The 25,391-nt window shown below is 53.6% G+C and overlaps 1 protein-coding gene across 2 annotated transcripts in view; it reads left to right on the top strand.

Moving 5' to 3' along the window:
• The window catches only part of RASGEF1C (RasGEF domain family member 1C), a 117,820-nt gene that overhangs the window by 70,498 nt on the left and 21,931 nt on the right, over positions 1 to 25,391 (top strand). For both annotated transcript variants that reach the window (XM_024356880.3, XM_024356881.3), the window contains exons 2-6: positions 4,172 to 4,354; positions 4,518 to 4,640; positions 5,716 to 5,853; positions 16,575 to 16,775; positions 17,502 to 17,576. In XM_024356880.3, coding sequence (XP_024212648.1) covers positions 4,178 to 4,354; positions 4,518 to 4,640; positions 5,716 to 5,853; positions 16,575 to 16,775; positions 17,502 to 17,576 — 714 coding nt within the window. In that variant the 5' untranslated portion in view covers positions 4,172 to 4,177. The remainder of the gene's footprint in view (positions 1 to 4,171; positions 4,355 to 4,517; positions 4,641 to 5,715; positions 5,854 to 16,574; positions 16,776 to 17,501; positions 17,577 to 25,391) is intronic.

Below are 25,391 nucleotides of genomic sequence, written 5' to 3'. Positions count from 1 at the left end.
GCAGCCACACCGTGCATATATCTAGTTCACACACACCGAGCCCCACGTCCCAACGAGGCAGACAGAGGGAGAAATGGAAAGGTCTCTCTACAGGGTACGGGCAGAACGTTCCCCATCCGTGCTGAGCCCCTCATGCTGACAGCCCATCTATGCAGCCCCCAAGACTCCCAGCCCCTTTGTCACGTGTGTCATTCAGGCCACGTGCACAAAACACAGATGGGAGACTTAACAGTGATTTCAAGGCTTCTGAGAGATATTGTAACAATAAACAATTGTCCCATCATCACTGCCTTTTTTAAAAAGTGTGATATGAGGTCAGGAGATCGAGACCATCCTGGCTAACATGGTGAAACCCCGTCTCTACCAAAAATACAAAAATTAGCTGAGCGTGGTGGTGGGCACCTGTAATCCCAGCTACTCGGAAGGCTGAGGCACGGGAATCCCTTGAACCTGGGAGGTGGAGATTGCAGTGAGCAAAGATCGTGCCACTACACTCCAGCCTGGTGAGACTCTGTTAAAAAAAAAAAAAAAATGTGATAAAATACACATAACATAAAATGTATCATTTTAACCCTTTTTAAGTGTACAGTTCAGTGACATTAAGTACCTTCATATCGTGGTGGAACTGTCACCTCCATCCCTCTCCAGAAATCTTTTCTTCTTCACAAAGTGACACTCTGTTCTCATGTCCCACCCCCAGCCTCTGGCACTCGCCGTCCCACCGTCTGCCTCTGTGAATGTGATGACTGTAGGTGCCTCCACAAGTGGGGTCACTCAGTGTTTGTGCTTCTGTGTCAGGCTCATTTCACTTAGCATGACGTCCTCAAGGTCATCCGTGTTGCCGCAGGCTCAGAACCTCCTTCCTCTCTGAGGCTGACTCCTGTCCCACTGTGTGGAGAGGCGTTTTCTCCACATTCGTCACTGATGGACGCTTGGGCTGCTGCCTCATTGCTTTTTAAAAATTATTTGTGGACATCCAAACAATGGAATATTGTGAGGTGATTTTTATAAAAAAGAATGAGGCAGCCCTGCCCTGCCATGGAAAGGTCCTCAAAATGCATTGTTAGTGAAGAAAGCCCAGTGCGGGGGAGTGTGGACAGTATGCTACCTTTTTGTGTAATACAGACAGAAAAGGGGTTATGTGTTTACATTTCCTTGTCTTTGCGTAAAGAAGCTACAGAAAGACAAGAAACTAATAAAAGCGTCACTTACGGGTGGAGCGAGGGACCCTCGTTACAAGGCTGTTTTTGCACACAAGGAACATGATGCTCTGATCACTCTGCACACTCCCTGACCCCAACTCAGTCACTCCCCACTACCCTTCCAGGAGCCACTGCCTGGCTCCTGACACCTAAGCATATACTCCCATGATCACACCACGTTGCCCCCAGCTCCGCCGAGCCTCTGCACATGCTGGTCAGTCTGTCTGGCATGTCTCTCTGCCGACTGCATCCTGCCGTCAGCCCTCAGTGCAGCCACCCTCACCCAGCCCATTCCAGGCAGGCTGGAGCTCCTGCTGGAGGGAGGAGGAGCTGGCTGTCCCTGGCGGATGGAGGAGCAGCAGTGTCCTCTGTGTCCCCAGCTGTCCTCATGCAGAGGCCAGAGGTGGGCACCTGGCCTGTCTGCACCAGCACGCCTGCAGGGAGGGGTGGGAGTGGTGGGGGAGCCCCCTGGTGGCAGCAGCTCTGACCTCACCTTCTCTTAGGGGCCAGGACATCCACCGCAGTGAGCACAGAGAGTGGTCACCCCCTTTCCCTCACAGCACGCCTCCCGTGGGGCAGTCTCTGCACAGCTCTGCCTCCCCTACCAGCTCCTTGAGGTTGGGCTTTGTCCCCATTGCCTGGAATGGAGCCAGGAGTCGCCCCATGCATACACACATGAATGGATGACCCTTGGCAACCGCAGGAAAAAACTGAAGGCTGCGGCACAAGGATAAGCCCATTCATTGAGACCCAGACCTGGACCCAGCTGGTGACACGATGGGTGATTGGAGGTCGGCGGACCACTGGCAGCCCAGCCCCTCTCTGGGCATCCCCGTGGGTCACAATAGTTCAGCAACCACCACCACCCCTGGCTCCAGCGAGAGCTAGTCGCTCCAGAGCAGAGCTGGATCTGAACACTGCTCCCACCTCCCATGTGCCCAGCACCTGGGTCCAGGCCAGGCCCCAGGTCCCCTGGGAGCCTCCTGGCTGTCTCTTTAAAGTGGCAGCCTCCTGGCCTCCTTCAGAAAGGCCCCTGCATGGCACCTCCCACCATCCTGCAGAGGCTTCCAGAGCCACCTCCACCCTTGCCACTGGCTTGTCAAGAAAATGGGGCCGGGATCTGGGGCAGGCCCAGCGTTGCAGGGTGAACAGGTGCCAGGTGTCCAGCAGGAGACAGCGGACCTCCCAGGCTCACAGGTTTTCTATCTTGTGGAATCAGGCTGAGCTGCCGGGCCCTGACCCTGCAGCCGGCCCATCCCGCAGCTAGCCCCCTCCCACTGAGCATGTGCAGCTTCCTGCATGCCCACCTGCTCAGCCGCCTCCCCCGGGACAGACAGGAGGTGATTTTGTGAAATTTTACAGTTTCATTGGCTGAAAATTGAACACTTACAGCATTGTCAGGGAGGCGAAAATAAGCTGTCTGTCACCATGGCCAGGACTGTCTGGGCTGCTGTCCACACCAATGCCTGAGCCCTTCCCATGCTGTAACCCAGTCCCAGCACCTCCCACACCCACATGGCCACGGGACAGCCCTCTGAGGGGCTCCCTCTGATCCCCAGTGTCAGCTCTGACCCACCACGTCCCTCTGTCTCTACTCCCAGGGCAGGGTCACTCAGAGTGCTGCAAAGGAGAAATAGGCCAGGGTCAGGGTTTGCCATCGGGGCAGCAAGGACGGCATGAGCAGGGGAGCCTCAGAGTCCATAGAAGACCCTGCAGTGAGCTGGCAGGACTCTACGATCAAGAATGTAGGGGCTGGCTAAACAGTCACAGGTTTAGCCAGGATGCGTCACTGTGAGGGCTCCTGGGCTTTCAAGGAAGACTGGCCTAGAGGGGTAAGTGGAAGAGCTTCTGAGAGTAAGCATGGGCTCCCTGCACGTGTGTATGGACACCTGCTGCTGCCAGGCCCGTCACTCAGAGCAGGGTCACAGAGGATGTGCTCTGGCCTCTGCCTGGAGGTTTGGGTAGAGAAGACACTGTAACGGCTGCAGCTGGCCTTTCCCTGTGCCAGGTACTGACAGCAGCACCCAGGCACCCAACAAGGCTGACAAGCAGAATCTGCTGATGCCCACCAGAGGTCAGGTGCAGCCTTGGTGGGACGCAGGGAAGGCTTCACCGAGGACGAGGCATTTCAGCCATACCCGGAGGGATAGGGGAGTGAAGATGGTGGGAGAGCCTTCCTGCAGGAGGGAACGGCGCGTGCAGTGGTTCAGAGTTGGAGAAGGCATTTGGAGGAGAGAACGTGGCTGGCGCCAAGAGCAATGGGGTGTGATAGGCGGTGAGGATGGACAGGTCAGCTAGTCCAAATCACAAAGAGCCCGGAATGCCAGGTTAAGGACAGCAGTTTTGACTGTACCTGAGAGAACCCCAACTTAAAGAGGCACATATGATGGAGAAGTCCATGGAGCAGCTTCTGTGCTCAGCACAGCGACACTGTGCTCAGGAATGTGCCCACTTTCCTGCCACAATGGCCCCAGTAGCGTCGGGCATACATTCCACCAGCTCAAGGACTCCAGGGGGAAAGAAAGCCTCCAAGTGCCACAAAAGTTCTGGGATTGCAGCTGAGCCCCCCTAATTTGGATGGGGCCAATCCCTGAACCAATCTTTGTGGCCAGAAGCAGGGGGATTAGGCTGATTATCCAGGCTTGTGAAAAACAACCTTCGTGGAGGGGTTGGGGGGGAAGAATCTGGAAGAGGCCTGCCCCTGAGTGGGGCAAGAGAAGTAGAGTAGACAAGGGATGGGTCCTGCAGGAGAGTTGAGAGGCCATGAGAAGAAGGAGAATGAAGGCTGTGCTGTGAGGAAGGGGGCCCTGACAATACTCCCAGGAAGTGACCACTGGACTCAAGCTGGCACAAAGTGGCTGTGGGGGGAGCCTGCCCAGCCAGGAGCCCCGGGACCAGCAGCTCCCACTCAGGTGCACCCAACTCAGCTGTGCCCCCACTCAGGTCCTCACTGCTCCTTGCCATTGCAGGCAGACATGCCACAGACGCTGAGTGCCTCCGACATGGTCACCCCAGGCAGCCTCAGCCCACCCCCCACCGAGCCCACAGATGGCGAACAGGCTGGGCAGCCCCTCCTGGATGGAGCTCCATCCTCAGCCTCCCTGGAAACACTGATCCAGCACCTGGTGCCCACAGCCGACTACTACCCCGAGGTGGGTGATCCACCCAGCGGGCAGGAGAGTGGGCTCTCCTCCACCACGCACGGGGGGCATCAGGGTCGGGAGTGACCTTGGGCCAGGGTACAGGGCCAGCTGGGAAGCATGCCCCTCCTGGTGCCCTCCTGAGCCTGTGCCCTCTTTCTCGTGTGTCCCCCAGAAAGCCTACATCTTCACCTTCCTGCTGAGCTCTCGCCTCTTCATCGAGCCCCGGGAGCTCCTGGCCCGGGTCTGCCACCTGTGCATCGAGCAGCAGCAGCTGGACAAGCCGGTGCTGGACAAGGTGAGGCGGAGGGCAGGCCAGGGGGTCTCAGAGTGTACCAGCACTGCCCTGCCATGCCCTCAACGCATCAGCCTCTCGGGGAGGCAATGATTGTCCCCGTTTTCCTGACAAGGTGGCTACCGGGTGTTTCCACCTTGTCTGAGGCCCAGAGCCAGAAGGAGCAGAACAGGACCTTTAACCTCCATGTAGTTTTCCAGGGCCCGACGGGAACCCTTGAGCCCATTAAGCCCAGACCTGAGTACCCGGAGCCCGGTCAGTAGGAGCCATCTGTGGCCGGGAGGGCCTGCTGCCTCTGGTGGGCTTCCTTCCCCCAGCACATCCGCTCCACCTTCCCAGTCCTGGCCAGGTCCTGCGGGCTGCCTCTATTGCACACGCGTCGGTAGGGCTCTACCGCTAGCGAGAGAAACCCAACTTCAACCCGCCTGAACCAAAAGGACTTAGCTGGCCCATGTACCTGCCCTATCTCAGGGACCGCTGGCTCGGGCCTCACACCACAGCATTGCACCGGGGCCTGTCTCCCTCCCACCCTCTGCTGCCGTTTCCCGTGGCTGGCCTCCCTCGGGCTGGCTGGTGTGGCGCTCGGCCGCTTCCACCGCACCAGGCTCACCTACCACCCTTTCCAGTCACGTGGAAGCCTCAATTCCTTTTCTCTACTGGTCCAGTGAGTCTCCTCATTGGCGTATCCTAGGTCACGTGGCCACCTGTGAGCCAATCACTGTGCATGATGGCGTATGCACTGCTCTGATTGGTCGGCACAGACCTAGACCCACCCCTGGGGCAGGGTCCCCTGCTCTGAGGACTCCCCACTCCCCGCAGCGCGAAGACTCCCCAGGGAGGATGGAGCCATCAACCGCAGAAAGGCCAGAGCAAGAGATGGCCCCGCCCAGAAGTGTGTCCGTCCCCCCTCCTCTCCCCGTGGGCGCAGAGCAGGATCGCACCCCCCCTCCTCCTCCCTGGCACAGAGAGGGCACGAGGCCCTGCCTGCCCCGGCGGCCGGACCCGCAAGGACGCGCAGTGAGGCTCACGTGCCCACCCGGCGCCCCTCACGAGCGCAGTGCCCCTCGCTTGCCCGTAGGCCCGGGTCCGGAAGTTCGGCCCCAAACTGCTGCAGCTGTTGGCCGAGTGGACCGAGACCTTCCCAAGGGACTTCCAGGAGGAGTCGACTATCGGGCACCTTAAGGACGTCGTGGGCCGCATCGCCCCCTGTGACGAGGTGGGCAGCTGGGCGGGGGTCGCGTCACCCTGGGTCCCTCCCGTCCCAGGCCTGCGCCTGTTCCCGGCCCGCACCCCAGGGCCCTCATCTCCCCACCCTGCACACCACGGCCCGTCTAAATCCAGCCCTTTTCTGGCCTATCAAGGAATCAGGCACTGCCGAGCTGGGAGGGAACGCGGAGTCTGGTGACCTCTCCCTGACTGCTCTCACCAATGGCATCAGATGGCGGGTGAGGGAGGACCCATTCCTGGGCTTTTGGGGCCAGGTGGCCAGGCTGTTGGCCTCTGACCTACTAGGCGGGGCTGGCAGAGCCCTGTCCTGGGCCTTGGCCACGGAGACCTACCCCCTCCTGCCCCTGCCCCACTTCCCGTGCAAGAAGGGCTGGGCTGGTGGTGAGTGCTGCTAGGCAGGGACCTGCAAATCAGGGCCAGGGAAGAGTGTCTACAGGATGAACAAAAAAACAGTAGCAAGGAAAATGGCCACATCTGTCCAAGCAGATTTTCCTGAGATCCTCTCTGCCTCCACGGGTAAGCTGCAAACCTTCAGGATAGGGGCAGAGGAGGGGACAAGACCTCCCCCTGCAGTTAAACCACACCAGGTAAACACAGCCCTTGCCCTCAGGAACCCCAGCGGCTTGGGAGGCCTTAGGTGTGCTGGGCATCAAGTGCTGCTGTGGCCCACACCTGCTTTGCTCTCCCAGCTGTGTTACTCTGAGGAGAACACTGAAGGGTCTCCAAGCCTCACTTCCCTTATGGGCGAAAGGAGGACAAAAATCTTCACCTCCCAGGATTATGGAGCTAGATGTCTCCTGGTGTGTTTAGAAGGGGCAAGTTTATCAGCGTCCCAGGGCGCCACTGTGGGCAGCACTGGTGTAGCATTACCTGGAAGGGGGAAATGTGGGCGGGGGCACATGTTGACCGTCCTGGAAGGAAATGGAACATGGCAAGCTGGTAGCTGGTGACATGCCGCAGAGTAGGTCTGGACATGGCAGAAGAGCTGTGTGTGAGACAAGGGAAAACTGCCAAGACAGGCTGGGCAACAGGAAGCCAAACGCCCATGGCAGACATCACTCAGGCTCTGAGGGAGGCACTGCCCGGGGTCACTTCACACAGCAGGCAAGTGACTCAGAACTGAGCAGGCAAGTTCTGAGGCTCAGTGAGATGAGAGTGGTTTCCTCTTCCTCCTCCCCACACTTCTCCCCTCCTCTGTTCTGCTCCTCATGGCCTCCTCTCCCTCCTCCGCATCCCCTAATCCATCTCGAGATTGTGACATTTGCGTTAGGATGCAGCACAGAACAGGGCCAGGGAACAGTTGATGATTGGACGGGTGGGGGTGGGGACAGTGGAAACAGGGGATGGGGTGCTGGCTGACTGGCTGGGAAGACATTTGGCTACTTTTATAGATGAATGTGGGAAAGAATAGGTGACTGGGTAATTGGATAGGCAGGGGGATGCATGGGGTAAGTGGATGTGGAAAGATTAATGGAAAGAAGAGAGGGAGAAATGTAGGAAGGGTGGACAGGTGGGTGGGTGGATGTTTGAATAGATGGAGGGGAAAGTGGATGGGTGGGTTGGTGGGTGGGAGGTTGAATAAATGGAGGGGAAGGTGGATGGGTGGGTGGGTGGATGGGTGAATAGGTGGAGAGAAAGGTAGATGGGTGGGTGGGTGGATGGGTGAATAGGTGGAGCGGAAGGTGGATGGATGGTGGGTGGGTGGCTGGGTGGTTGAATAGTTGAATAGATAGAGGGGAAGGTGGATGGGTTGGTGGGTGGGAGATTGAATAAATGGAGGGGAAGGTGGATGGGTGGGTGGGTGGATGGGTGAGTAGATGGAGGGGAAGGTGGATGGGTGGGGGGGTGGATGGATGAGTAGATGGAGGGGAAGGTGGATGGGGGGGTGGGTGGATGGGTGAGTAGATGGAGGGGAAGGTGGATGGGTGGGTGGGTGGATGGGTGAGTAGATGGAGGGGAAGGTGGATGGGTGGGTGGGTGGATGGGTGAGTAGACGGAGGGGAAGGTGGATGGGTGGGTGGGTGGGTGGATGGGTGAGTAGATGGAGGGGAAGGTGGATGGGTTGGTGGGTGGATGGGTGAGTAGATGGAGGGGAAGGTGGATGGGTGGGTGGGTGGATGGGTGAGTAGATGGAGGGGAAGGTGGATGGGTGGGTGGGGGGATGGATGAGTAGATGGAGGGGAAGGTGGATGGGTGGGTGGGTGGATGGATGAGTAGATGGAGGGGAAGGTGGATGGGTGGGTGGATGGATGGGTGAGTAGATGGAGGGGAAGATGGATGGGTGGGTGGGTGCATGGGTGAGTAGATGGAGGGGAAGGTGGATGGGTGGGTGAGTGGATGGGTGAATAGGTGGAGAGAAAGGTAGATGGGTGGGTGGGTGGATGGGTGAATAGGTGGAGAGAAAGGTAGATGGGTGGGTGGGTGGATGGGTGAATAGGTGGAGCGGAAGGTGGATGGATGGTGGGTGGGTGGGTTGGTGGTTGAATAGTTGAATAGATAGAGGGGAAGGTGAATGGGTTGTTGGGTGGATGGGTGAGTAGATGGAGGGGAAGGTGGATGGGTGGGTGGGGGGATGGGTGCGTAGATGGAGGAGAAGGTGGATATGGGGGTGGGTGGATGGGTGAGTAGATGGAGGGGAAGGTGGATGGGTGGGTGGGTGGATGGGTGAGTAGATGGAGGGGAAGGTGGTTGGGTGGGTGGGTGGATGGGTGAGTAGATGGAGAGGAAGGTATATGGGTGGGTGGGTGGATGGGTGAGTAGATGGAGGGGAAGGTGGATGGGTGGGTGGGGGGATGGGTGAGTAGATGGAGGGGAAGGTGGATGGGTGGGTGGGTGGATGGGTGAGTAGATGGAGGGGAAGGTGGATGGATGGGTGGGTGGATGGGTGAGTAGATGGAGGGGAAGGTGGATGGGTGGGTGGGTGGATGGGTGAGTAGATGGAGGGGAAGGTGGATGGGTGGGTGGGGGGATGGGTGAGTAGATGGAGGGGAAGGTGGATGGGTGGGTGGGTGGATGGGTGAGTAGATGGAGGGGAAGGTGGATGGGTGGGTGGGAGGATGGGTGAATATATGGAGGGGAAGGTGGATGGGTGGGTGGGGGGATGGGTGAGTAGATGGAGGGGAAGGTGGATTGGTGGGTGGATGGATGGGTGAGTAGATGGAGGGGAAGATGGATGGGTGGGTGGGCGCATGGGTGAGTAGATGGAGGGGAAGGTGTATGGGTGGTTGGGTGGATGGGTGAATAGGTGGAGAGAAAGGTATATGGGTGGGTGGGTGGATGGGTGAATAGGTGGAGCGGAAGGTGGATGGATGGTGGGTGGGTGGGTTGGTGGTTGAATAGTTGAATAGATAGAGGGGAAGTTGGATGGGTTGGTGGGTGGATGGGTGAGTAGATGGAGGGGAAGGTGGATGGGTGGGTGGGGGGATGGGTGCGTAGATGGAGGGGAAGGTGGATGTGGAGGTGGGTGGATGGGTGAGTAGATGGAGGGGAAGGTGGATGGGTGGGTGGGTGGATGGGTGAGTAGATGGAGGGGAAGGTGGGTGGGTGGGTGGGTGGATGGGTGAGTAGATGGAGAGGTAGGTATATGGGTGGGTGTGTGTATGGGTGAGTAGATGGAGGGGAAGTTGGATGGGTGGGTGGGTGGATGGGTGAGTAGATGGAGGGGAAGGTGGATGGATGGGTGGGTGGATGGGTGAGTAGATGGAAGGGAAGGTGGATGGGTGGGTGGGTGGATGGGTGAGTAGATGGAGGGGAAGGTGGATGGGTGGTTGAGGGGATGGTTGAAGAGATGGAGGGGAAGGTGGATGGGTGGGTGGGTGGATGGGTGAGTAGATGGAGGGTAAGGTGGATGGGTGGGTGGGTGGATGGGTGAGTAGATGGAGGGTAAGCTGGATGGGTGGGTGGGTGGATGGGTGAATATATGGAGGGGAAGGTGGATGGGTGGTTGGGGGGATGGGTGAGTAGATGGAGGGTAAGGTGGATGGGTGGGTGGGTGGATGGGTGAATATATGGAGGGGAAGGTGGATGGGTGGGTGGGTGGATGGGTGAATATATGGAGGGGAAGGTGGATGGGTGGGTGGGGGGATTGGTGAGTAGATGGAGGGTAAGGTGGATGGGTGGGTGGGTGGATGGGTGAATATATGGAGGGGAAGGTGGATGGGTGGGTGGATGGATGGGTGAGTAGATGGAGGGGAAGGTGGATGGGTGGGTGGATGGATGGGTGAGTAGATGGAGGGGAAGGTGGATGGGTGGGTGGGTGGATGGTTGAATAGGTGGAGAGAAAGGTAGATGGGTGGGTGGGTGGATGGGTGAGTAGATGGAGGGGAAGGTGGATGGGTGGGTGGGTGGATGGGTGAGTAGATGGAGGGGAAGGTGGATGGGTGGGTGGGTGGATGGGTGTGTAGATGGAGGCGAAGGTGGATGGGTGGGTGGGGGGATGGGTGAGTAGTTGGAGGGGAAGGTGGATGGGTCGGTGGGTGGATGGGTGAGAGGGTGAATGTTAGAGAGGAGGAAGCAAGGGTAGGTGAGTGAATTGACAGTTCTGTTGGGGGGTTGGGGGTCACTGTAAAAGAGGTGGGTGATAGCAGCTGGGTGAAGAGATGGGGACAGGTGGATGGGGATGGATGAGTGAAAGTGAATGGTGGACCGATGGGTAGGCAAGTGGATTTGTGAGTGGGCAGATGTTAGAACGAAGGAAGGGGAGAGGAGTGAACTGATGGATCTGGGGTGGGTCACTGTATAAAAGGGGAGGTGGGTGGTAGCACGTGGCTGGAGAAGAGGTGAGTGTGGGGATGGTGGGTGCTGGGTGGATGGTATACAGGGTGTGAGACCCCAGTCTCCTGTTTTGTTCTCTTTGACCCCCAAGGGTCAGCAGTGAGGTCTGTCCTATGACCAGGCAGATTTGTCCTGCCCGATGTTGGAGCCATGTCTTGGTGGTGGGGCTGGGGGAAGCCCTGGCCTGGTTCCCCTCGGGAAACTAGTAGCACCTATCCACCTGGAGAATGCACAGGTCTGTCACCAGGCTGTGTAGTGTGGACTGGAATAGGAGTTCCCCAGTCCCAACCTAGGCCCCGGCCAGTAGTGCTTCCCCATATCTCTGGTGACCTCAAGTTGCCCTTCCACAAAAAAGCATGCACCCCAAAGAGAACCTTCTCTGGGCACTGCCTCTCCTCACTGGGCGCTGCTGTGGACTGTGGGTTGTTCCCCTCCTGGCGCAGAACGGTTTGGGACGGAAGAGCCCTGGAGCAGACTGATGAGGCAGGGCCTGAGACCCAGCTTGAGCCCACCCAGATCCGGACTCGGAAACCACAGCTGCGTGACCTCAGGCAAGGTGCTTTGTCTCTCTGAGCCAGTTTCCCTATCGGTAAAACAGGATAATACCTGTCCCCACCACACAGCTTTGCAGTGAGGAGTCCCTGAAGTCAGGTGTATGCTTGCTTCAGCACTCACTAAACGAGGGCTATGAGGAGAACAGATGCTTCCCCAAATCAGGCATAGGAGCTCTGTTTCTTAAGTTTTACAGAACTTTCCTTGTGAAACATTTCAAACATACAAAAGTGAAGAATGGTTACCATGCGCTCCTCTGTCCTCATCACCCAACTCCAACAATGTTTTGCCGAACTGGTTTGTCCTGTCCTCTCACACATTTTGCTTTCCCACAAGTTAGCTGTAAGCAAACCATAGACATAGGCTTTGCTTCCAAAATATTTCGGCATTATCTTTTTGAAAGATTTCTCACACAAGGTGGAAGAAAATGATAGAAAGTGCTGTGTGCAAGATAAGGAGGTGAGCACAGGTCTTTTCAGAGCTGTGTGTCTTTGGGCAAGTTACTTAATCTCTCTGGGCTGTGTCTTTCTGTAAAAGGGAGGGTGATCATTCTTCCCTCACAGGGCTGTGAGGGAACCACAGAGCTCAGGGCCGCAGAGGAGACAGCAGTGGGCTCCCCATCAGAGTGACAGTGAAAGGTGGCACCTTCCTCTTTCCCCCGCCCACTCCCATGTCGTCGCTGTGCTCCACACCAGCTCTCGGCAGCTGGAGCAGCACTGGAGAGGGACTGAGGAGGCCATTCTCTAGGACTGTGGTTCTGGGGAGTTCCGGGAAGCCTTCCGAGCATCGGGCCACCCTGTGCTGGGCAGCAGACCCAGAGGAGTGTCATGGCAGCCCAGCCTTTGTGGGGCTCCCGGTAGGTTGGACGCAGTAGTTAGAGCTCAGGGAGGCCAGTGCCAAGGCTGAAGGAGGCTCAGGGAGCCAGGGAGGACCCCAGTGCTCTGGCCATACCCACTGGGCCGGCCACAGAGGAGGCCGACTCAACAGGCAGCCCCTCTCTGAGGACTGGTCTTGCTTTTTTTTTTTTTTTCTGAGACGGAGTCTCTCTCTGTCACCCAGGCTGGAGTGCAGTGGCGTGATTTGGCTCACTGCCACCACCACCTCCTGGGTTCAAGCGATTCTCCTACCTCAGCCTTCTGAGTAGCTGGGATTACAGGCGTGCGCCACCTGCCCAGCTAATTTTTGTGTTTTTAGTAGAGACAGGGTTTCACTATGTTGGCCAGGCTTGTCTCAAACTCCTGACCTCGTGATCTGCCCGCCTCGGCCTCCCAAAGTGCTGGGATTACAGGCATGAGCCACCGCGCCCGGCCTGGTCTTGCTTTCTAACTCGCCCACACGGACTGTCTGGGGAACTGACCACCGCCCTCTGAGGCTCCCTCTGTGGCAGAGGTGGCAGAAAGCTGACATAGAGGACAAACCAATGGAGGGAGCAGACCCCTAGGAGTCTCACGAGCTCCTGCGTCGGCTTTCTGCCACCTCTGCCTGTTATTCGGTAGGCAGGAGGACATCAGCCCTAGGCTGGCTCAGGAGGGAGTCTCCTAGAATTTCAGAGAACAAAGGCCAGTGCTCATCTAGCCTCACCTGGTCAGGGACAGGGGTTCCAGCTGTGAAATGCCCAGTCCAAGAGAGCTTGGAGGCACCTGGAGAGCCGTGGCTGCCGCCCAGGCCACCGTCGGACGACTCCGCATTCACACCCGGCTCTATGCACGCAGCAGATGGCTTGTGGAAATAGAAGGAAACGTGGCTCCAGACCACCCAGCCTCCCGGGCAGCCTCCCAACTATGATCAGTGCGGAGAGAGGGCTTCAGCCCGAGGCAGGAGGGGCAAAGTGCCGCTCCACCCCAGCACGGCCTGGTGCTTCATAAACGTGGACCCACGATAGTGACGAGGGGATGCCTTGACATGCTTGGTGGTTCATGTCTCTGGCCCTGCCCTTATCTACCAGCGAGATCTCCAAGCTCCTATCCACGAGTGTGGAGAAATCAGTGAGAAAATGAGAGGAGGCCAAGGAGCAGGGCAGATAGCATACCCACACTCAGAGGGGGCATAGAAGAGTCAGGAAAGAACAAACAAGCTAGAACCTAACATCACTGGAAAAATCGAAATAAATTAGCAAGCAGGAAAGGATGATTATTTGGAATGAATATTGGTTCATTCAACAGTAACAAATCTTGCTAAAGTATCTGTGTTTTTAAAAAATAAGGCAATCTCGTGGCCCTATCAAGGGGTAGGCACAGACACCCTGTAGCCTTGATTTTGGCACGGGCCTGCAGTCCGCCCTGACACCCTACTGGAGAGAGCGTCTGACTGTCAGCAGGTGAAGGCGGTGTTTATCCACGCATTCAGCAGACGCTGGTGGACACCTCCTGTGAGCCAGCTACGGCCCTTCATGAACACAGGGCAGCCCGCAGTTGCCTGTGTGGAGCTTGTGGTCCAGGGAGAGGAGATGCACGTGAACAGAATCATTTCCCTGACAGCTCTAAAAGTGGTGTGGCAGAAGGGCTCACAGCACTGAACACCAATGGCCCATCTGGGGAAACAGCACTTGAGCTTCGGTCCAGTGGATGAGGAGAACGTGCCAGAAGGGAGAAAGCTGTCCAGATCCTGCCGGGGACATGGGGAGTGGGGACATGGGGAGGGTGGGAAGGAGTCAAAGGGGCGGAGGAGTGACCTGTGTCCAGAGCACAGAAGGGGAGCAAGGGCGCATAGAGGCCACCAAGCCTGGCCAGAGCTGACCTCGGCGCCTCAGAGTCACGCCAGGGCTCCTATCTTTGCACAAGCCTTGGAGGCATTTTCAGGAACAGGGAGGCAGCGATCAGATTTGCATTTTGAACAGACCACTGTGGCTGCAGGGTGGAGAGAAACCGGCGTGGATGCATTGGGGGCATTAAGAAGGCCAGTGCAGCAGAGAGATGACAGTGGCCTGGCCTCCAGAGACAGTGGTGGGATGCGCAGAAATAGAAGAAAATGAACTAGAGAGGGGTGGTGATGGCCTAGAGGGGCATGAGGGAGAGGGCGGGGTCGAGGATGGCACCAAGCCTGTGTGTCTGGTGGCCGACGCGCTATCCCCCAACACTGGGAATACCAGCTTTGGACAAGGAGAGTCAACCTCCATTTGCTGTGCTGGGCAAACAGGACCGTGGGCCATATGACGGACCGCCGCCCATATGACTCTGGAGATCAGAGGGAGACTGCAGGTGTGAACCAGAACAGCCAGGAGCTAAGTAAGAGTGAGAAGAGAGGCCTAGACAGAGCAGGAAGAACCCTGAACCCCAGCATCTCACGACAGTGAACACAGGCAAGCCTGCAGACAGCCCAAGGCAGGAGCAACCAGGAGGCTGAGGCGGAGGTGGCCAAGGAAGACGCAGCCTGAGAAACGGCCACTGGCTTTGGTGACAGGAGGGCCCAACAAATTGACTGATGGGAGTGGCAGCCAGGTGGAGTGATCCAGGAGTGAGTGGGGGTGAGGAGACGAAACAGCAGGTGTAGCCACTCGTGGGACTCTGGCTATGCCTGGGAGAGAGACAGGAGGTCCGTGGAAGGGCCAGGGCCCACAGGGGACTGACCGTGCCCCTCAAGGCTGGCAGTGGCTGCGCCCCACTCCCCATCTTCCCAGCACTCAGATGAAGCCCTGGGAGGCAGTGTGCCGACCACAGTTTTGGACACAGCCTTCCTGAGAGGGGTCGTTCCTTCCATGGGCCCCCCGCCCCCTACCCCGCAGAGGAAGCAGGCCACTTCAGTTACCCAGCGTGGAGCCTAGTTTCCCTGGCCTCTGCTCCCGACAGTACTCATCCAGGTCACCCTATGCGACTTCTTGGATAGGACCACCATCGAGACAATTGGGTCATTTCCTCCCACACTAGAATAACAGCTCCACAGGGCCGCAAGGTCTGTGCTGCCGCCGCTGTGCCATGAGAACCCAGCCCTGCTCTGGGCACACAGTAGGTGCGCAGTAAGTGCCCATCCCCACCAGCCAGCTCAGACGCACGGGCTCTTGCTTTGGGCCACATCATGGGCTGGGTACAGGGATGAAAGGCCGTGGCCACCCCTCAGGGGCACCTCCTCTCCCACCGTCAAGGAAAACCTAATTATTTCCCCTCGGAAACCCCTATTTCCAAGGAAGTGCCATCAGACCGGCTGGGTTTGTTAAGGTAGCCATCCTCATGTCCTCAAGGGTTTTGGTCTAACTCAGAGTGAGATGCAACCCCCTACAGCCAGGAGCCGGCCTGGGAACTGGCAGAGGCAGTGGTGGGAGCTGGAGCCTGGTCCCCAGCGATGGCGCACCTTCACTGGACAGGCTGCTGCTCCCAGAGGCCTCGGGAAATAACGAGGGGTGGCAGTCAGCATCATCAGGTCACTTCAGAGATTGCAGGGAGTTTTCCTTCACGCGATTCTGAGACACACAGAGCCTGCAGTGAGCGGTGGGCAGGTGTGGCATCTGCATGCTGGCTGTGAGGGTCTGGGGGCTCCGACTGCTCCGGGGGGCCTCAGTCAGGGCCCTGGGGTGCTGCTGCTGTCTGAGGACGCTGGAGCCCTGTGCTCTGGTGGCGGGGTTGGCAGTCGTCTGGCACTCCTATGGCAGTGGGCAGCTGTGGCAGAGCCTCAGATGGGAGGAATGGGACAGGACATGGCTTAGCCCTAAGCCTAACTCTCAGAGCACGGGACAGGTGCAGAAGGCGCCCACTGGTTAGCCGGGCAGTTGTCCGACTCTTCTATCTGTTGCCCATGGAAGGAACGACCCCTCTAAGGAAGGCTGTGTCCAAAACTGTGGTCGGCACACTGCCTCCCAGGGCTTCTTCTGAGTGCTGGGAAGATGGGGAGTGGGGCGCAGCCACTGCCAGCCCTGGGGGGCACAGTCAGTCCCCCGTGGGCCCTGGCCCTTCCACTGACCTCCTGTCTCTCTCCCAGACAACAGCACAGCTGGTCGGGGAAGGCCGAGCTGGGCCTGGGAGATAACAGAGGCCCCATTAAAGCCAAGCCAAATACCAGTCGTCTGCCCCGGGCAGGGCCCATGCCATGTCTCCTGCCTCTCTCCCTTTCTCTGGCTTCCTGGCCGTGCCCACCCCACTCTACCCCACTGCCCCAGACAGCTGCCCCCGGCCCCCGTCACCCTCCCTGATGTGTGCTCCTCTTGGCTCCCACCCACAAATGGGAAGCCCTGCAGCCTTCACCCCAGATCCCTTGCCAGGTGGCCCCACCCTGGCCGGGATTGGGTCCTGTTTCGGGGTAGGGGCAGGTCCTGGCCCCTGCGCTGGTACCTGGCCTTTTCTCCAGAGACCCTGAGGAAAAGGCCCTCCCTTTGGAGCCCAGGTGGCTGCCTGGTTCCAGTGTTAGAGATGCAGAGATGGGTGTTCAGTCCTGAGCGCCCTTCTTTCCACCCACCAGGCATACCGGAAGAGGATGCATCAGCTCCTACAGGCTCTGCACCAGAAGCTGGCGGCTCTGCGCCAGGGGCCAGAAGGTCTGGTGGGTGCCGACAAGCCCATCTCCTACAGGACCAAGCCGCCAGCCTCCATCCACAGGGAGCTCCTTGGTGTCTGCAGCGACCCCTACACACTGGCCCAGCAGCTGACCCACGTGGAACTGGTGAGCCGGCCCAAACCACCTTCCTCACCCGGGATTCAGCAGGACCCACACAGATACACTGTGCCCTCCCTGGCTCCCCAGAGCAGCCCCACAAGCTTGTGAAGGAGGCCCTGGCCTAGCCTCGAGCATGCACTGGGCCCCTTGTGGATGCAGAGGCCAAGGGCCCACCCCAGGGAGAGGGAGGCTGGGGCGGGTTCTTCCCTTTGAGACTGAGGGTTGATGGCAACCTCCCTGCTCTCCGGGCACTCTTCAGCGCGCTCCCATGCGCTCGCTCATGTCTCCATCACCTGGCCAGGCAGGCCCTGTACACAGAGGAAACTAAGGCCCAGAAAGGTGAAGCGACTTGCCAACGTCACACAGCAGAAGGGACAGAGCCAGGGTTTGATTCTGACCCAGATGCCATGCTCCTAGCCACCAGCCCCTCCACCCCGCAGAGGAAGCAGGCCACTTCAGTTACCCAGCGTGGAGCCTGGCTTCCCTGGGCGTCACGCCTCATAGCATTGCTCCGTGCCCCCATGAACCGGGAAAGGAGGGGCTGCCTCCTCCAGGGAAGGCGCTGAGCTCTGTGACAACCTAAAACAGGGTCTGCAAGCCCCAGTGGGGAGGGCAGTTGCAGAGTGACTGTTGTGAGGAGGACTAGGGGCTGGGGCACCACGGCAGGCCCCCCAGTCGACACCCCCTCCCCATACCTTCCCTCTTTTACCCACTCTTCACCCTTCCCTGCAGGAGCGGCTGCGGCACATCGGGCCTGAGGAGTTTGTTCAGGCCTTTGTGAACAAGGACCCTCTGGCTAGCACAAAGGTAGGAGGCTCTTACGGGCTGTCCCAAAAGTGACCCTCACCCAGTGCCTGGCCGCTCTCCGGGGAGCCCGCGAGCCTTCTCTGGGCGAGCGCTGGAGTGGCCCAGTGTGGGACAGGTGGGCTCGGGGGGGCCCTGCCCACTCCGCCACGCCCCTCCAGCTCGGGGGCGCACCACGACAACCGAGTCCCGAGTCCCCGGAAAGCCTGGACGTGCGGGACGTGGGGGTCACCCACCCAGCGAGGGCGGAGGAGTGGGCCAGGAACCAGGCCGTGGGCCGCGCTGCTCGGGTGGGCCAGGACCCTGGGCAGGGAGGAGGGCGGAGGGCCCCCTGGCGCGCTCCGGTACCCCGTGCGCCTTCCCGGTGCGTTTCGGTGGGCGCCGGTGCCCTCCAGCGGCCACGCGGGGAAGCGCGGGTTGCTGCGCGCTGCCCGGGATGGGTAAGGGAACTCCTGGGGCCCGGTGCTCAGGACACAGCCCACGCACCCGGATTTCGATCCCGCCCTTCTGGGAGCCCAACCAGCAGGGTGCCGGTGCCTCCCACGGGCTAAATCCAAGCCAGAATTGCAAACATTGTGCCTTCTGCCCTCACACCTAATAGAAGTACAAACTATGAGTTTGCATTTTCACTTCTCAGATAAGCAAAAGTCACCTAGCAGGTTAGACACATTGTGAAAGGCACACTCCACGTGGCTGCTGGGGTGAGGCTGGCGCAGCCCCTTTGGAGGGGAGACTGGCACTAGCATCAACGCTCTAAATGGACTTTCTTGACCCCAAGTTTCCATACCTACGAATTTATCCCACAGATACACACCCATGTACACGAACATGCACGGACGAAGATATTTGGGATAGACAATGTTTATTATGGCCAGACACTGGGGGCAGATTGCCTTATCACCCATGGGGACTGGATTACAAATTATGAAACGTCTATAACTAGAATGTTGTGCAGCTGTGAAAGGGAATAAGGTGGACAGAACAATCTCCAAGACCTATCCCTCCAGGCACTGAGAGAAAACGGTAGAGGGAAGGGCAGGGGCAAGAGTGTGTGACCATTTGGGTAACAAAAAAAGAGGGTAACACAAAACCATGTATGTTGCCTGTGTCCGTCAGCACTCTCTAGGAATGCTGACTGCTCTGGGAATTCGGAACAACTGTGGTGCTGGGAGGCAGGAACGGGAGGGAGATTTTTTTCTTTTTTTGAGACGGATCTCACTCTGTCGCCCAGGCTGGAGTGCGGTGGCGCGGTCTCCGCTCACTGCAAGCTCCGCCTCCCGGGTTCACACCGTTCTCCTGCCTCAGCCTCCCCAATAGCTGGGACTGCAGGCGCCCACCACAACACCCGGCTAATTTTTTGTATTTTTAGTAGAGACAGGGTTTCACCGTGTAAGCCATGATGGTCTCGATCTCCTGACCTTGTGATCTGCCCGCCTCGGCCTCCCAAAGTGCTGGGATTACAGGCGTGAGCTACCGCGCCCGGCCGAGATTCTTACAAGATTGTTTGGTTTGGGGCCATTTCCAAATATTACTTTTTTATTGTGAAATACATCAAGACGACACATGACATTTGTTTTATCCCCCCTACTGTAGATGAACATTTGTGTGTCCAGCTTTTTGCTGTTATAAATATTCCCACAGTGGACATTCTTACACCCGCTGGTATACACGAGTGCACATTTTCTGTAGGGTGTCCGTTCTCAAAAGGCTCAGGATCCCTTTATACTCTTAAAAATTATTAAGGACCCCAATTAACTTTTGGTTATATGGATTATATTTATCAATATTTATATTAGCAATTAAGATTAGCTTTTTTTTTTTGAGATGGAGTCTCACTCACTTTTGTCACCCAGGCTAGAGTGCAGTGGTGCAATCTCGGCTCACTGCAACCTCCACCTCCCGGGTTCAAGTGATTCTCCTCCCCCAGCTCCCCCGAATAGCTGGGACTAAAGGTGTACACCACCACACACGGCTAATTTTTGTATTTTTTTAAATGTTTATATTTTTATTAGAGACGATGTTTCGCCATGTTGACCAGGCTGGTCTCAAACTGCTGACCTCAAGTGATCCACCCACCTGGGCCTCCCAAAGTGCTGGGGTTACAGGCATGAGCCACTGAACCTGGCCCTAAGATTAATTTTTTAAAATATTTATTCAAAAATAACAATAATAGCCAAGCAGTGGCCCATGCCTGTAGTCCCAGCTACTCAGGAGGCCCAGATAGGGGGACTGCTTGAGCCCAAGAGTTCAAGTCCAGCCTGGGCAGCATAGATAGCAGGAACCCATCTCTCTAAAAACAAAACAATAAAAACCCATTACATGGTAACATAAATAACATATTTTATGAAAAATGATTCTTTTTCCACAATAGGAAATTACTGAGAAGAGTGGCATTGTTTTATAGTATTTTTTACAAATCTCTTTACTGTCTGACTTAATAGAAGACAGCTGGATTCTTTTCTCTGCTTCTGCATTCTGTCTCTTGACATAGTTTTTTGGTTGAAGAAAATCCAACCTCACACCAATAGGTAGCTGGAAAAGGGAGGAGTATTTTACCACCTTTTCAGATAATTGTGAATATGCTTCTTTGATACCAAACTAAAACTCAGCAAGTGATAGCTGTTGAAGATTAACTACAACATGAAATCTGAAAAGATATCAGTGAACTTTCTGTACTCTGATGTTGAAAGCCATTGGTCTGTCTTGAATCTTGATGCACGATTTTGTGACATCATACATTGGTCATGCGGGAAAATATGGGTTCACTGTGTTAGGCAGATCTTGCAAGTGTTGGCACATTTCCTTGTACAACATTTTAGAAAGCACATGATTATTACTCTTAGTGTCATTTTTAAGTCTGTAAGTATCGGGAAGCTGTCAGACTCACAGAGGCAGATACATGTCTTACAAGTTCCCAGTTTTCTCTTGAAAGCCTTAATTTTATCATTGGCAACAAATATTGTCAATTGTTCTCCTTTTTTAAATGACTAAGCCAAGAACTTTCAGTTTTTATTTTTTAAACATCATTTAACAAGAAAAACATTCAACCAAATTAAAAAGAATTAGGTTGGATTAATTTGCAATCAAATAATCACCTTAAAATATCAGCCCTTCTATTTAGGGCCAAGGAGGCCAGCAGTTCCTGTTTGACCGGCAGAATTGCACAATTATTTTTACCTATATCTGATGGCACAAAAAAATAAGTCTTACAGCTTCCACTGACACCCTCCCCACCCTCCAGAGTAGATAGAGTTCATACAATTGCATCTTAGGTCAGTACTCAGGCTCTTAAAAATCATCTTATATTTTTAAATATAATACAACTACTCTGGTAACAAGAATACTTGCAAATACCTTAGATGATTGCATGACACATTAGACCGCTCAAAGAAACAGCAAAGATGAAAAATAATGTACAAGAATTATAGTCCCTTGTTTATAGAAACCATCCAAATAAAATATTTTCCCTAATTTCAATTGTTCTTCTTTAAATGACAGGTTCATTTTGTTCATTTTCAAGGAAATGTCAGCCAAACACTGAAGTCTGCATTACCACAGTGCGTCTAGGAGTCCTTCTTTAGAGCAGAAACGGTGCTCCAAGAAAACAGTGGCCCGTTCAGCTCACGAGGGAATGAAGTGCTTTCCCTCCAGACAACCAGCACACTTTCTGTATGCAACAGGAGGGCTCCTTGTGCACAAACCGTTACGTCACATAGAATATGGAAAACCTCAGAAAACTAGACTGAATAAAAGTTAAAAGTTTTGCCTCATTTAGGGCATTCTTAAGTCACACTCCCTTTTTTCTTCTTCTGGGCAATTTTCCCCACCATTGCTTTTGCACCATCCGTACAAATTTCAACACAGTGGAAAAGGCAGTAACATTGTATTATTATGAAAATAGCCAGCCGGGCGCGGTGGCTCACGCCTGTAATCCCAGCACTTTGGGAGGCCGAGGCGGGTGGATCACAAGGTCAGGAGATCAAGACCATCCTGGTTAACATGGTGAAACCCCGTCTCTACTAAAAATACAAAAAATTAGCCCGGCGTGGTGGCGGGTGCCTGTTGTCCCAGCTACTCGGGAGGCTGAGGCAGGAGAATCGCTTGAACCCGGGAGGCGGAGGTTGCAGTGAGCCGAGATCGTGCCACCGCACTCCAGCCTGGGCAACGGAGCGAGACTCCGTCTCAAAAAAAAATAATAATAAATAAATAAATAAGCACAGGACTCCATATTTTTCCATTACCTCCAGTGTGTATTTATTGTATGTCCTGTCTGCTTGTTGCTGGTTTAATGAATGTAATTTACTTTTGTATATCAAGTTTAAATTTGACAACATCGTAAATGCTTATTAATTCTAATAATTTGTATTCTTTGAGGTTTTTCACATAGACAGGTACATCTGAGAGTAATGACAGTTTTGTTTCCTCCTTTCCAATCCTTATTCTTTTTAGTTCTGTGGTAGTCATAGAATAGAACCCTCCACAAATAGGAATTAGACAAGAGTGATAGACTTTAATCTATCATTTTAAATCTCTGAAATGTTGAGATTGTTTGTTATTGCAGAGTAACACTACCCAATCTAACTTTTTTGTTTTTTGTTTGTTTGTTTGTTTTCTTGAGACGGAGTTTCACTCTTGTTGCCCAGGCTGGAGGGCAATGGCACGATCCCAGCTCATTGCAACCTCCGCCTCCCGGGTTCAAGCGATTCTCCTGCCTCAGCCTCCCGAGTAGCTGGGATTACAGGCATGTGCCACCATGCCTGGCTAATTTTGTATTTTTAGTAGAGACAAGGGTTCTCCATGTTGGTCAGGCTGGTCTCGAACTCCCGACCTCAGGTGATCCGCCCGCCTTGGACTCCCAAAGTGCTGGGATTACAGGCATGAACCACCACGCCCGGCCTGACTAACTTATTGTGCTAACTTGCACCTCTGGTACAATGTCAAATAGAAGTATTGATAGCTGGCATCCTTATTTTATCCTAATTTTCAAAGGAATGCTTTTAACGTGTCCCAATAGAGTATGATGTTTGCTACAGGATTTCTTGAGATGTCTATTATCAGCTTAAGGAAGTATCCTGTTCCTTCCTAGTTTTCTCAGAATTCTCATCATGAATGGTTGTTAAATTTCATTTATTTTTTCTGGATCTGTTACTCACATATTCTCTTCTCCTTTAAACTGTTAGCTGATTATTTATATTAGTTTTTAAAATAAATGTTTCTTTTGTTTGTTTTGGGTTTTTTGTTGTTGTTGTTGTTTTTGTTGTTTTTGAGACAGAGTCTTGCTCTTTTTCCCAGGCTGGAGTACAGTGATGTGAACACAGCTCACTGCAGCCTCAACCTCCCGGGCTCAAGTGATCCTCCTGCCTCAGCCCCCCAAGTAGCTGGGACTACAGGCACATGCCTCCATACCTGGCTAATTTTGGTATTTTTTGTGGAGACAGCGTTTCTCCATGTTTGCCTGGACTGATCTAGAACTCCTGAGCTCAAGAGATCTGCTTGCATTGGCCTCCCAAAGTGCTGGGATTACAGGTGTGAGCCACCTCACCTGGCCTAGTTTTTTATTGCTGTTGTTGTTTGAGACGGAGTTTTGCACTTGTTGCCCAGGCTGGAGTGCAATAGCACGATCTTTGCTCACTACAACGTCCGCCTCCTGGATTCAAGAGATTCTCCTGCCTCAGCCTTCCAAATAGCTAGGATTACAGGTGCCCACCACCAAGCTCAGCTATTTTTGTATTTTTAGTAGAGATAGGATTTCACCATGTTGGTCAGGCTGTTCCCGAACTCCCGACCTCAAGTGATCCACCCTCCTTGGCCTCCCAAAGTGCTGGGATTACAGGCGTGAGCCACTGCGCCAGGCTGTTTTTTTAATCAATGTTGAACCAACTTTGCATTTCTGAGATAAACGAAACTGGGATAAATGAAATCATTATCTTTTTCACACATCCCTGGATTTGGTTTGCTAATGTTTTAGGATTTCTGCAACTATAATCGTCAGTGAGACTGAACTGTTATTTCCCCTTCTGATACTGTTCTTGTGTAGTCTTTGTTTCTCTTACCCTGATCTCTATTCTTCCTGAAAGACTGGAATTACCTGTTCTTGGAGCATTTTGTAGAATTAGCCAGTGGAACCATCTAGGCTTGGTATTTTCTTTTTCTTTTTCTTTTTTTTTTTTTTGAGACAGAGTCTCGCTCTGTCGCCCAGGCTGGAGTGCAGTGGCGCGATCTCGGCTCACTGCGAGCTCTGCCTCCCGGGTTCACGCCATTCTCCTGCCTCAGCCTCCCGAGTATTTTCTTTGAGGGATGACTTTCGTGTACTGATTCAAGGTTATTCTTGTTTGTTTGTTTGTTTCGTTGTTTATTCTTGTTATTGATTTAGTGGTTTTAGGACTATTTAGGTTTTATGTTTCTTCTTTAGTCTGTTTTGTAATTTATATTTTCCTAGGAATTTGGCCATTTCCCCTAAGTTTCCAAATTTATAGACATAAAATTATTTGTAATATTCTCTAGGTATCTTTTTAATTTCTTCACATCTACATTGATCCATCTCTAGTATTTTGATTATTTACACCTCTCTTTGTTTCTTTATCAATCTTATCCGAGGTTCATCAATTTTATTAATGTTTTCAAATAAAGATCTTTTGACTTTGTTGATTCTGTAGACTGCAGTTTTTTTTTACTATTTCATTTCTTTCTTCTCTACTCTTTATTATTTCCTTCCATCTACTTTCTTTGGATTTCTACTGTTATTCTTTTTCTAGTTTCTTATGCTGGATGTTCAGCTTGTTTTTATCCTTTTCTAATAAAAGCATGAAAGATGGTTGATTTCTCTTTACATAAATTTTTATTTACAGCCTCCAAGTTTTATTTTTTAACATTTTCATTATCATTCTAATTCCATTATGATTTCATCTTTGAAACATAGATTATTTCAAAAAATTTTTTAAGTTTCTGAACATTTGAAAAGAATGCGTATTCTCAAGTAGTTAAGTTCAAGTTTCCGTGTTTGTTTATTGCTTCAAATTGTGTTGTTGAGATTCGTATTCATCCTGGGTTCTGTTTTGTTTTTCTTTTTCAATCTCCCTAACCTGTCATGTGTGTTAAAATCTTCCACGTGACTGTAGGACTCAACTTCTCCTTATAAAGAACTTCAGCTTTCTGATTGTTTTTGCCTCCATATATTGAACCTATGTTACTAGCTGCAATCAAGTTAAGACTTGTGACATATCCCTGATGAGCTGACCCTTTTATCATTATGCAATTACTCCCTAACTTCTCCTAAAGCTTTTTGCCTTAGGGTCTTTTTTGTTGCCTTAAAGTCTATTTTGTTCAATGTTAATATAGTTACGTAACATTTATCAGATATATATTTTTCTTTTTTTTTACTTATATCCTTGTGTTTGGAGTGTATCTCTTGAAAGTGGCAAGCAGCTGCATTTTTTAATTACAGTGTTGTAATCACTAATCCATAAGAATTTGCTCTTGCTATCTTCTGTTGTACTATATAGTTATCTTCCTTATCTGTTTCCTTTTGCTCCTTCCTTTGCTTCCTTTGAACGAATAGGTCCTCCGTTCCATCTTCCCCTCTATTTATTGAAAGTTACCCTGGCAGTTTTTTGGGGATTTTTTTTGTTTTTTGTTTTTGTTTTAGTTTTTTTTTTTTTTTTTTTTTTTTTTTTAGATGAAGTTTCGCTCTTGTTTCCCAGGCTGGAGTGCGGTGGCACAATCTCGGCTCACTGCAACCTCTGCCTCCCGGGTTCAAGCGATTCTCCTGCCTCAGCCTCCTGAGTAGCTGGGATTACAGGCGACCACCACCACATCCAG

Source organism: Pan troglodytes, chromosome 4, assembly GCF_028858775.2.
Source record: "Pan troglodytes isolate AG18354 chromosome 4, NHGRI_mPanTro3-v2.0_pri, whole genome shotgun sequence".
Taxonomy (NCBI): domain Eukaryota; kingdom Metazoa; phylum Chordata; class Mammalia; order Primates; family Hominidae; genus Pan; species Pan troglodytes.
The sequence above is the reverse complement of the archived record's forward strand: the minus strand, read 5'-3'. Positions and strand labels throughout refer to the sequence as shown.